The sequence below is a fragment of the Ictidomys tridecemlineatus genome, chromosome 2 (genome assembly GCF_052094955.1).
Source record: "Ictidomys tridecemlineatus isolate mIctTri1 chromosome 2, mIctTri1.hap1, whole genome shotgun sequence".
Lineage (NCBI taxonomy): Eukaryota > Metazoa > Chordata > Mammalia > Rodentia > Sciuridae > Ictidomys > Ictidomys tridecemlineatus.
This window is the reverse complement of record NC_135478.1, coordinates 2124960-2136617: the sequence shown is the minus strand read 5'-3', so window position 1 is coordinate 2136617 and position 11658 is coordinate 2124960. Positions and strand designations below refer to the sequence as shown.

The window sequence follows — 11658 nt, the reverse complement described above, 5'->3', positions numbered from 1 at the left end:
GGTCGCCAGCTCCCGGCGCTCGGCTGGGCTCCGCAGACGCGCTCTCCCGCGGCGCCGAGCGAGCGTGGCCTGGCCTCGCGCGGAGGGACCGGAGCGCGGCGCGGGTCCCTGGCGGGCCCGGACGGCCCCGCGATCCCCTCCGCGAGGCGCAGCCGACTCGGGGGGACGTCCCCAGCGCCCGCGCCATGGGCCCGGGGCCCCCTGCGGCCGGAGCGGGGGCGCCCCCGCGGCCACTGTCCCTGGCCGCGCGGCTGAGCTACGCCGTGGGCCACTTCCTCAACGACCTGTGCGCGTCCATGTGGTTCACCTACCTGCTGCTCTACCTGCACTCGGTGCGCGCCTACAGCTCGCGCGGCGCCGGCCTGCTGCTGCTGCTGGGCCAGGTGGCCGACGGGCTGTGCACGCCCCTGGTGGGCTACGAGGCCGACCGCGCCGCCGGCCGCTGCGCCCGCTACGGCCCGCGCAAGGCCTGGCACCTGGTCGGTAAGGCACCCGCCTCCCCGACGCCCACCCGGGCGCGGGGCCGCCGCCACCCTGTGTGACAGTGCCCTGGGAGTCACTGCTGAGACCCCCTCTGCCTGCCCCATGGCCCGAGCCTCCTCCATCTGTCTGTCCCATCACTCAGGAACGCTCAGTCTACCTGTGCCGAGTTTCCCCACTCTGCTCTGCCTGGGCACCTGTCCCGTTGTCCAGGAGCTCCGGGTCTGGCTGTCCCTTGGACTGAGCCTCCTCCATCTGTCTGACCCAGAACCCCTCTGTCTGTGACATGCGTTCCTCCCCTCTGTGATTCTGTTCCCTGACCTGAGACCCCCGATGTCGCCCCATCTCTGCCTGTCCCTTGGACTGAGCCTCCTCCATCTGTCCCACTGCCCAGTACCCCTCTGGCTGCCTGACTCATGAGCTGCTGAACTGCCTTGTGTCCCCTCTGCTTGCCCAAGGCCAGCCTTCCTCATCTGGCTTTCTTAGGCTCTGTCTGGCGTGCAGAGCCTGTCATATGACTTTGTGGGGCCCCAGGGGAAGTGTGCCCCTCTCTGGGCCTGGTCTGACTGCCCAGCACCTCCCTGGATGTCTGTCGGGTCCACCCTGGCCTCCTCATGTGTCTGATCAGGGTGACCGTCCGGGAGAGCTCTGTCTGAGGAAGGTCAAGCTGTCTAGACTCCCTCTGCTTGCCTCCCCCTGAGCACCCTGTCCAGCCCTGCCCCATCTTCAGTGACCTGGTGTTTTAAAGGGGTGGGTGCTGCCCAGCTAGCCAGGAGCTGGGGGCTGGGTGGGCCTGGAGGGGCCAGGTCTGTGCCCGGTGTTTGTGCCTCCTCTGACCAGGGTTGGGGTCTGCAGTGTGGGTGGCTGAGGCAGTGTTGCAGGACCAGAGGGCTCTGGTGAGGGGGACACTGCTCCTGCCGGCGCAGCGTGTGGCTGCTGCTCCTGATAAGGCCAGGCCTGCTGCCTGCGCCTCCTGAGATGAGCCCCAGGTGCCCTGTGGTTTGCCCTGGAGGCACTGCCAGCTTCAGCCTGGCCTTTTGGGCCTTTCAAGCATGGCAGAGTCGCCTGCCCACTCCTTGGAATTCTAAGGGTGGGGGGCAGGAGGGGTGGGCTGGTGTCCTTTGCCCTCAGTGTCACCAGGACTAGGTCCTTTTTGCAAGATGCAGCAGATCTCTGGGTGGCCTGTGGGTGGCCTGCAGGTGGCTTGTGGGTGGCCCACATCCTTGTGGTCTTAGCCCCAGGGCCTGGATTTTCAGGTTTTGCAGAGGAAGATCCCTGAGTTCTTCCTGGGTCACCTGAGACACTGCCATAGGGAGGGGCAGGGGCCTCCCGGGACACAGTGACAGCAGAGTTGGCCCCTGCCCTGGGCTGATGTAGGGCTTGGGTGCAGGGCCCAGTGCAGCAGCTTGACTGGCTGCTGGGAAATTCGCTGACCACCAAGGGAGGCCAGCCTGGGGCAGGTGACAGGAGCTGGTTGTCAGTGGCGGAGCCTGGAGCGCAGCTGCAGGGGCGGGTCGGGAGAGCTGCTGACTGCTCCCCCAGGGGAGGTCCTCCCTGGCAGGCCCCATGTGGGTGCAGAACTGCGGCTTGTGCTGCCACGTGGGCCTGGGGGTGGGTGCCTTCCAGACACCAAGATGCCGGCACCTTCCCCACTTCAGGGTGGGCACATGGGAGGCCTAGGCTGGGAGGCCCCCATGTTGGAGAGGAAGCCAGCCAGCCTAGGTCGCCCTGGCAACAGCGCCCACCTCTCCGTTTCCGGGAGTGGGTCTGGACGGTGGAGCCAGGCCCTTCCTTCTTAACCAGCTCCTCAGGCTTTTCCTCAGCCTGGAGGACCCTCGGAGCCAGAGCTGAGTCCTCCTGTAGACAGGGCAGGCGGTGCGACTGGACTTCAGAAAGCAGAGGGGACATTGGCCGTGGGGCTTTGAAGTTGGAGTAGGAGTTTGGTGCGGGGCAGGGGGCGCTGTGGAAAGGTGAGCCCTGGCGCGGCTCTGAGTGCTGTGGCAGGAGGAAGAGCAGGTCTCTGGCGTTGCTGACCAGTGCCCACCCGAGTGTCAGCTGTCATTACCTGAAGACACTCGCCTGCCCTCGCCCGCCAGGCAGCAGGAGTCTCCCAGGCCTGAGGCACCTTCCCTGGGCTGAAGTTCACTGCGCCCTGCCCCAGGGTGGCCTCCGGGGATCTGCCAGGACCCCTCCTAGGCACCAGTTCCACAGAAGTGGGTGGCTCTGGAGAGCAGGCGAGGCCTGGTTTCACTTCCCCCAGGCTGGGCGCTCCGGGGCTGGGGGGAGCAGGCCGGGCAGCTGGAGCTGGCTCTGGGGCTCCCTCTGGCCTCTCCTTGTCTGGAAAGGGAGTGGGCCGGCTGCCCTCTGGGCCCGTGCAGCCCCCTGTTCTTAAAACCCGTCAGTCCCATTCCTGTGTGCTGACGTGGGACCTAGCGCCCCCCGCTGCAGCCCAGACCTTTCCTATTGAGCAGGATCCCCCAAAGTCACCCAGGCTGGCCTTGATGATAGGACGGCCACCCACCAGGCCACCCCCGGGATTGTCAACTCCTTGGAAGGACACTGGGGTGCAGGCTCTCTGCTAAGTGCCAGGGACACGGGAGGAATGGAGGCCTTCGGCCACCCACCCCCTGAAGCTGCGTTGGGGGAGCAGACAAGGTCCCTGGTCCAGGGCCAGGAGGGGCCTGCTGGTGGTGGAGCTGGTCAGGGAGGGCTTCCCTGAGGCGGTGACATTCAAGCTGAGATGGGGTGGAAAGGGGCTGCTTTGCTGGGATGTGAGGGGATGAGCATGGCAGGCAGAGGGTGCAGTGTGCAGAGGCCCCGGGGCAGGGCAGTGTTGGAGGCACAGGGAGGCTGGGAGGGGTCGGCGGGGCCTGGGCACAGGAGCATCCCGTTCATCGGGAGGCACCTCTTCTGAGCAGCAGGTCTCGGGCGGTGGTGGGCTCTGCTCTGGGGTTCAGCCCGTCCTCGGGGCCACGATACCTCAGCATCCCCAGGACAGGCCCCTGGTAGGGGACGGGAAAAGCAGGGCCTTCCCAGGACCACCGGGGCCTCCTGGCTGGACAGTGGCCTCTGGGTGTTGGCTGGGGACCGAGAGGCCTTCTTGGGCCGGGAGGGAAGGATAGGGCTGGGCAGGGCAGGGCTTCTGCTGGGGACAGCTCTCCCTCAGCCGGCACCAGCGTCCTGCCCCAGGACCGGGGACATGGCCCTGGGCTGGCACGGGGCCCACTCCTGCCCTCCCTGCTCTCCTGGCCGGCGAGGAGACCTGTCCTGGCGCTGCCTCCCAGGGGCCCGCCACAGGACTGGGGGCTTCCACGTCCCCCTCGTCACACCTAGGGAGCCCAGGCTGGTGTGGGAGGACCCGAAAGTGACACCCCTTCTGCCTGTCCCCAGGCACCATCTGTGTCCTGCTGTCCTTCCCCTTCATCTTCAGCCCGTGCCTGGGCTGTGGGGCGGCCACCCCAGAGTGGGCCGCCCTCCTCTACTACGGGCCCTTCATCGTCACCTTCCAGTTCGGCTGGGCCGCCACGCAGATCGCCCACCTGAGCCTCATCCCCGAGCTGGTCACCAGCGACCACGAGAAGGTGGAGCTCACGGCCCTCAGGTACGCTCGGGTCAGGCGAGCCTCGAGCCAGAACCGTGGCGGGTGCTCAGGGTTGGCGTGCCACACTGGCACAGCTGGGCTGGGGGTCGTTGAGGTGGGGCTGGGGCTTTGTGCCAGGGTTGGGGTCCCCTAATGTGTGCCTGTCCCTGGTGGCAGTTGCTTTCCTACAACCCTAGTGCACATGGTCACCAGGGCATCTCTGATCTCGGGGGCTCTCAGCCCACCTCCAAAGGGTCACCTGATTACGCCAGGCCCACCCAAGGCCACCTTCCTAAGGACCAAATCACACCTGCAAGATCCCTTTATTCTGCTTCAGTGTGTCACCTACACCTGGGTAGGTGACTGTCCTGGATTTACAGTCCCCTCCTGGGCACTGAACAGAAGAGGAATCATGGGCCGTTGTTGCCTCCCACATGGTACACTTAGTGCCTGGCTTACTTCCGGCTAGCTACAGGCACCAGAGGATGCTATTCTGGAAGTGATAAGAGCATTTATTGAGTGCTTGCTGGGTGCCAGCCCTTTGGGAATCTGGGAGTCGGGACTCACAGTCCAGGGAAGGTGGGCCCAAAGCCAGGTTGTCCTGTTTTGCTGTACTGGGGACATAGCCAAGGCCTGAACGCCCCCAGGCCAGGGCTGACCACTGAGCCGAACTTCTGTCCTGGGCCAGGGCTTGACCGGCATCTGCAGGCAGAGCCGCACTGGGCACTGCCCTGGGCTCCTCCCGGGACCTCCCACTTCCCCGTTGTGGCCCATGCTAACGGCAGGCATTACCCAATGCCAGCATCCCCAGGGCCTGCCGGCAGGGCTGGGCCGAGCCACTCTGGGCCACTCAGTGTGGGGACACAGGGACTCTGCAGGTGGCACGACACCACTTTCATCAAGGGAAACCTACTCCTGTCACACACAGGCGCCCTTCCAGCCCGGGCGCGCAGCCTGCGGCAGGAGGAGCCAAGGCTGGTTCCAGACCCTAGTCGTCTCCCTGCAGCTTTGGGGACAGAGTTCCATCTTTAAGCACTTTGGTTTTCAGACTTGGTGGCGGCCTCCCTGTGCTGAGTGGTGCACACGGGCAGGCTGGGAGGCCGCGGCCAGGGGCGTCCCTGCGTGGCGCCCCGCCTGAGGCCCCGCCCCCGCCAGGTACGCCTTCACCGTGGTGGCCAACATCACTGTCTTCGGCGCCGCCTGGCTGCTGCTGCACCTGCAGGGCTCCTCAAGCTCCGGGCCTGCCCAGGACGTCAGCGTGGGTGACCAGCTGGGGGTCCAGGACGTGCCAGTGTTCCGGGTGAGTTGGAGCAGGTGGCCACCGAGTCTCTGCGGCCCGGAGGGCGGCCACTGACCCTCCTGCTGCCTTCCTAGAACCTGTCCTTGATGGTGGTGGGCGTTGGTGCTGTCTTCTCGCTGCTGTTCCACCTGGGCACCCGGGAGGGGCGCCGCCCGCGGGGCGAGGAGCCCGATGAGCACAGCCCGCTGGTGGCCCCCCGGCCGCAGCCCCTGCTGCTCTGGAAGCACTGGCTCCAGGAACCCGCCTTCTACCAGGTGGGTCTGGCCTCCCGGGCCACGCCCCCGGGCCACGCCCAGAACAGATCGCCCCGCCCACCAGCGCCAGCCGCCAACCCCTCACCTCCGCGTTGCTGGCCTGGGTGCACAGGGGGCCCTGGCTGAGCACTGGCTGCCCCTCTGCTAATCTGCCCACAGGTGGGTGTGCTGTACATGACCACGAGGCTCATTGTGAACCTGTCCCAGACCTACATGGCCATGTACCTCACCTACTCCCTCCACCTGCCCAAGGTGAGCAGGGCGGCCGGGAAGGGGTGGCCGGGTGGCCCAGCCCTGCGAGCCACGACTGAGCGCTGCTGCTGACTGCCCCGCAGAGGTTCATCGCGACCATTCCCCTGGTGATGTACCTCAGTGGATTCTTGTCCTCCTTCCTCATGAAGCCGGTCAACAAGTGCATCGGGAGGAACGTGAGTGGGCGGCCGGGGGAGGGGCGTGCAGCTCAGGGCTCTCCCGCTGCCCTCCCTGCGCTTGAGGGCACCCGGGGCCTGTCTTCGCCTTAGGGGCTGGCGTTTGGGGTGTAGATGGCCACGGGCTCACAGCTGCTGGGTGGACGCTCCACAGTGGCTCCAGCAGAGGGGCTGCTGGGGACAGGCAGTGGTGAGCGCGGGTGCCCACTGTGTGGCCTCCTGCAGCTGACCTACTTCGCCGGCCTCCTGGTGGTCCTGGTCTTCGCGGCCTGGGTGGCGCTGGTGGACACGCTGGGCGTGGCCGTATACGTGGCGGCGGTGCTGCTGGGCGCAGGCTGTGCCACCATCCTCGTCACCTCCCTGGCCATGACGGCGGACCTGATCGGCCCCCACACGGTAGGGCTGCGGCGCGGGCCGGGGAGGGGACGGAGCCGCTGACCTGGCGCTGACTCGTCCTGTCCCCCAGCACAGCGGGGCCTTCGTGTACGGGGCCATGAGCTTCTCGGACAAGGTCGCCAACGGGCTGGCAGTCATGGTGGTGCAGAGCCTGCACCCCTGCCCGTAAGTGTCCCCCGGGGCCTGAGGCCGACCCTGCAGGGTTGAAGGGTCAGCTGGGGACCCGGGCCCTCCCCTGGGGCAGGCCCACTGCAGGGGAGGGCGGGGAGGGAGGCCACTGAGGAGGCCCAGCATCAGGTTCCAGAGGGCCGAGGTGTCAGTGAGCTGCACTGGTGCCGAGTCCCGTGGAGCGGCCTGGGGAGGCTGGTCAGCAGGACCGAGGACCTGGAGGGGGGTGGGGAGGCCTGGGCCAGGGATGAGGTGCAGCTGTGCCGAAGCCCTGGGGCAGGACTGAGGCCAGTGTGTTGGAGGCACCGTGAGGTGCCCCGGGCAGCAGGGGAGCAGCGGGAGGAGGAGGGCGGCAGAGGTGGGCGGCTCCTGCAGACCTTTGGGCTGAGAGGACTTGGGCCCCAGGGCTGTGGGCAGAGGCGGGGCCTGGGCCAGGGGCTTACAGGCGCCCTCTGGTGGCTGCTGTGGGGAGGACAGGCTGCGGGTGAGGGTGGAGCTGGCACCAGGTGGAGGTCCAGGAGGGGAGAAGTGTCCAGACTCCGGGTGACCAAGAAGGCCAAGCCCTGGTCACTCTGAGGTGTGCTTGTGGCTGGGCTTCAGGTATCCCCGCCTCTGCCCTCCCAGCTCGGAACTCTGCTGTCGGTCCTGCGTGGGCTTCTACCACTGGGTGATGGTGGCCGTGACCGGCGGTGTGGGCGTGCTGGCCACCCTGGCCCTGTGCAGCCTGGTCGTGTGGCCCATCCACCTTCGGAGCCGTGAGTCACCTCCTCCTCTCCTCCACCCAGGTGGGGCTGGCTGGGCCTGGGACAGGCCCTCCTTCTGACGCCACCCTCACCCCTCCCTTCCAGGGGACCCTGGAGACCGACCCTGACCGCCTCGGCCGCCTGCGCTGCACACACCTGGTCCCCAGGCCTCAGGAAGCCCCGAGGCGCTGACCGGGTGACCCTGCCGGCTCAGCCCCGCGGGGTGGGCACACCTGGTGGTCCCGACACCCCGAGGCCTGGGGCCCCCAGGGTGAGAGCCGGTGCGCATCCCTCTGTCCTGGGAGCCTCCGCGCCGGCGTCGCACCCGCTCCTGCCAGGAGGCCGGCCTGGGCCGTGGCGCGGCCGCTGTGGGGCCGCAGGGCTGCCAGGGGCTGGGGACCCGCTGGGGCCTGAATAAAGACCTTGCACTGGGTGCCACTCCTCTACTCCTGGGGACGGATAGGGACCCGGGGAGCTAATGTGGGCGGGCAGCTGTGTGCCGTCCCTGGTGTGCCAGGCCTCTGGTCACCTGCACCCCGGCCCGCAGTGTGGCCCCTGGCTGGGCAGACCCAGCCGGGGAGAAGCTGGAGGGTGGAGGGTCCCCCGCGCGGTGGCCAGCGAGGGCGGTGGCCAGCGAGGGAGGTGGCCAGCGAGGCCATGGCATGGGCAGAACGAACTTTATCAGAAGGTGGGTGTGTAGGTGGACGGCTGGTCGGTGGCGGGGCAGTAGGGATCCAGGTCCCAGAGGCGGTAGTTCTGGGTGGTGTAGCGCGGGCGCTGGGGCACCGACAGGTAGGGCACGTAGTCGGCCGCGTGGGAGTGCGGCTCCGCCTTATATCGGCTCCTGTTGACCACTGCAGGCAGGGACCCGGGTCAGCGTGTGTCCCCAGCACCCCGCCCCCGCTGCCAGGGTCCCGGCCACCTGCTCACCGTAGTCCTTGACCCGGAGGGGCCGGTCCCTCCACAGCGCGTTGCCCCAGCGCGTGCTGGAGCCGCGGTACTGCGCGGGGATGGTGGGGTCGTGCCAGGCCGTCTCTCGCAGGCGCTGGGTGTAGGCTGCAGGGACAGGGGGTCACTCGCGCCCGCCCACGGGCACCCTGCCTTCCGGGGCTGGGCCAGGGCACTCACCTGGGGGCAGGCCCCGCTCCCGGTGGTTGTGGCATCGGTGCCACCGGGAGTAGGCCTCGCGGTGCGGGCTTTCGGGGTCCCGGGGCAGGGTGTACCAGGCCTCCCGGGGCTCCGAGTTGGTCAGGCCCGTGTACCACGCCTGGCCCGCGGCGTCGTGTCCCATGGGCGAGTACTTCCAGCGCGTGGCCTGCTTGATAGCCGGTGTCCAGTGGGGCCCCTCCAGGGCCTCATAGTCATCGCTGAGGACGGGGGCACAGCCTCAGCCTTCCTGGGGCAGGCCGTGGCTGGCCTCCTGCCGCCCCACGTGGCCACGGCCGCAGGAGACCCTCCCAGGGAACTGCCACCCTTCTCTAGCTCTAGGACCCTTGGGTCTCCTCCTCCAGGAAGCCCTGGCCTGGAGGTACTCAGGCTGGGTGAAGGAGGGTGGGGGCTGGGGGCATGGCCCAGGGAGGACATGGTGGCCCCAGGCTGGGTAGGTGATGCAGAGGCTGCATGCAGCACATGCAAAGGCCCTGGGGCAGCAGGCAGTGGGTAAAGGCACAGATCAAGAGACAGGATCTGCAGTACCAACAGGAAGTGGAGATGTGCTACTAATGTCCCAAACCACACTTCACTAAGGTCATTCAGACTAAAACTAGGGGCCAGGCAACAGTCCAGTGGTTAGTGCTGCCCAGCATGAGGCCTTGGTTCATCCAGGCACTGAAGGAAAAGGGTGTGATGATGTGATGATAGACCCTCACCTTCCCCGTCCCCGTCCCCGGCAGTGTCCTCCCCTCGAGTGGCAAGCAGGTTGGGGGGGGGGCAACGAGATAGACACACACGCGCGCGCGCACACACACACACACACACACACACACACACACACACTGTCCTGCCCCTCCTTCTGAACTCATTTCTCCCCTTGGGAGGGCCCCAACTCCTTCCTGCCCATCCTTTTGCACAGCTGCGTGCTTTTCCCTCCGCCCATCACGGGGCCTCAGCAGAAGCTGCCCTGGGTGAGGGACGCCCCTCACGTCCCCTGGAGCCTCAGCAGCAGCCTTGTCTGGAAAGAGGCTCTGCCTAGTGTGACCCCGTGAGATGAGTGCGCTGCCCCTGGGGGCCTACTCGGGTGCCCTGTCCTTTTAAAGAAGAGTTTGGACACGGGCAAAAGACGGCACACGGTGGCCAGGGCCCCCTGGAGCTGCGGAGAGGGGGTATCTGCCCCAGGCCTCCCGAGGGGGCCCTGCCCCCGGACCTGACCTGGAGTGGCCCCAGTGGAGGCTCTTCTGTTGTTTGGGCCCTGGGTTTGCTTCTGGCAGTGACCCCAGGTGAGGCTGCCCGCGCCCTGGCCCCACAGCTGGAGAGGGGTGTCACCAGCATATCAAATGACACTGAGCTGGGGACCGAAGGAAAAGGCCAGGCAGCGTCTGTGGCCGGGACAGTGCTCACCTGTCCAGGGAAGCTGGGAAGTCGGTTTCAAGGGTGCCCAGGGGGACACAGGGCCGGGTAGCCTCCCGCCTCAGGGTCTGCATGTCTGCCTCTGTGTCCCTGCAGGCTCCTGCCAGGAAGGCCCCTGGGGCCATTGTTGACAGCAACAAAGGCCACCTGGCAACCAGTGGGGCTGGCCTGGTCCCGCCCTGGCCTTCCTCCCTCCCCCCGCTGTGGGGAGCCCTTCAGTGCCCCCCAGCTGTTGTGTCCTAGTCTGGGGGGGCAGGCAGTCCACGGCCCAGGCCCTGTCCTCCTACAGCTGTGGCACATCCAGGGCAGGAGCACAGGACCTGTGTGCCCAGGGCTCTGGTGGACTCAGTGTCCATGGGGGGTGAAGGGACACACAGCACGGTCCACACACACAGGCTGGAATGTCCCTTGGCAGCGGGCAGGAGGGAGGGGACAGCTGCAGTGTGGTTGGACCTGAGAGCCACAGATGCCCAGGACACACCTGGGATGGGGGTCAGAGGTGGACCTGGACCCATGCCGGGCTGGGAGGGGAAGACCACTCAGGGACACAGGGGCCTGCAGTGACGGAATGTTCTGGAGCTGGCGCTGGAGGCCTTAAGACCGCCGAGGCCACTGGCTGGTTCATTTTATCCGGGTACTTTGTGTTTATTGACTGTGACCGAAAGCGCGGCAGAACCCAGCCAACGCAGACTCTGCCCACCTGGACGGGTCCCCAACAGTGGACACGGCCCCTGCCCATCCCGGGGCTCCCCTGAGCCCAGGGCCTTTGCTCAGGCTTCCTGCTGCAGCCTGGCCCCCTTCACAGCCAGGTGTGCCCCCAGGTCCCCACGCAGTGCCCTTGGCCAGAGCCTGTCCCCGTCTGTGGGACAATGCAGAGGCCTCCTAGTGACCCCAATCCACCTGAACTCACCCACTGGATGCAGCTTGAGAGGCTCTGGATTCTGATCAGGTGGCCAGGCCCCTGGCCAGACCCCACGACCTGGCGCTGCCCCAAGAGGATCCTGCTCCTGCCTCCCGTCCCCCACAGCCAGCCCTGGCCTCCTGCAGGGCCTCTCTGCGCCCCCCTGGGACCCGCTGGCCTTTCCCTCGCCTGTGAGACCAGGAGAAGCTCTGGACGCTGCTGCCCTGTGTCCCCCACCAACAGTCTCTGGCTGGCTTGGCCTCACGCCCTTCTCCCCGTCCTTCCTGCCCCTCTGGGCCCTCCACCTGGGACCTGCCAAAGGAGCCCAGCTCCCGGCCTCCTGTGCTGCCCTCCCCTCCCGATGGCAGCAGCCCATTGCAGGGTGGCCCGAGGAACCCAGGGTGTGCACCTGGCCCCGGCCCCACAGGACTGTGACTGTGGCTTGTCTTTGGCAGGAGATGCTGGACCCAGTGACCCTCGTGTGCCCCAAGTGGGCCAACAGAAGGTGCCCTTGGCTCCAGGCAGGGACACAGATGCCCAGCTGGGCCTCCCCCGCACAAACCCCCAGGTGATAGGAGGACAGTGGCCTGCTGATGACCCCTCCCACAGGACCCACCGCCCACGCCTGAATCCTCCAAGTAGCAGGCCCCCTGCCTGGGCTCCAGAGGTCCCGTGGCCACCACTCTGCCACTGGCAACTGCTCCAGGCTGGGAGCAGGCCGCGGTGGGGGTGGGGGGTTTTCTTATTATTAAAATAAAAAAAAGTCAAAACCGAGACGGCGACCCTGGGAAGGCAGGCCCGGTGGGCCCAGCGCTGGCCTTGCAGGGCGGAGCCTGGCTCCGG

General features: G+C 67.1%; 2 protein-coding genes across 5 annotated transcripts; one reads left to right on the top strand and one right to left on the bottom strand.

The window, feature by feature from the left end:
* Mfsd12 (major facilitator superfamily domain containing 12) lies at positions 1 to 7782 on the top strand. 4 transcript variants are annotated; one of them, XM_078033422.1, is made up of 10 exons: positions 1 to 483; positions 3871 to 4081; positions 5216 to 5360; positions 5435 to 5614; positions 5774 to 5866; positions 5950 to 6042; positions 6268 to 6438; positions 6514 to 6603; positions 7207 to 7361; positions 7455 to 7782. In XM_078033422.1, exons 1-10 carry the CDS (start codon positions 186 to 188, stop codon positions 7765 to 7767), a joined length of 1749 nt encoding a protein of 582 aa, XP_077889548.1. In that variant the 5' UTR covers positions 1 to 185; the 3' UTR covers positions 7768 to 7782. The 4 variants fall into 4 exon arrangements, with proteins under 4 accessions (XP_077889548.1, XP_077889555.1, XP_077889560.1 ...); XM_078033429.1 differs by having other exon boundaries at positions 2 to 483; positions 7231 to 7361; XM_078033434.1 differs by having other exon boundaries at positions 3 to 483; positions 6509 to 6603; positions 7455 to 7596.
* Positions 4368 to 11638, bottom strand: Tektip1 (tektin bundle interacting protein 1). Its single transcript, XM_005332207.5, has 4 exons — positions 9906 to 11638; positions 8478 to 8716; positions 8280 to 8405; positions 4368 to 8203 (listed from the first exon to the last, which is right to left on the bottom strand). The coding sequence occupies exons 1-4, from the start codon at positions 10037 to 10039 to the stop codon at positions 8031 to 8033; spliced, it is 672 nt and encodes a 223-aa protein (XP_005332264.3). The 5' UTR covers positions 10040 to 11638; the 3' UTR covers positions 4368 to 8030.
* Positions 11639 to 11658: the final 20 nt, after the last annotated feature.

Coding starts and splice junctions, on each gene's coding strand:
- Mfsd12 (XM_078033422.1), top strand. CDS start 186: ATGGGCCCGGGGCCCCCTGCGGCCGGAGCGGGGGCGCCCCCGCGGCCA. Junction 5,615..5,773: donor AGGAACCCGCCTTCTACCAG/GTGGGTCTGGCC, acceptor ATCTGCCCACAG/GTGGGTGTGCTGTACATGAC. Junction 6,439..6,513: donor ACCTGATCGGCCCCCACACG/GTAGGGCTGCGG, acceptor CCCCCAGCACAG/CGGGGCCTTCGTGTACGGGG.
- Tektip1 (XM_005332207.5), bottom strand. CDS start 10,039: ATGGCCCCAGGGGCCTTCCTGGCAGGAGCCTGCAGGGACACAGAGGCA. Junction 8,717..9,905: donor TTCCCAGCTTCCCTGGACAG/GTGAGCACTGTC, acceptor CCCCGTCCTCAG/CGATGACTATGAGGCCCTGG. Junction 8,204..8,279: donor CCTCCGGGTCAAGGACTACG/GTGAGCAGGTGG, acceptor CCCTGCCTGCAG/TGGTCAACAGGAGCCGATAT.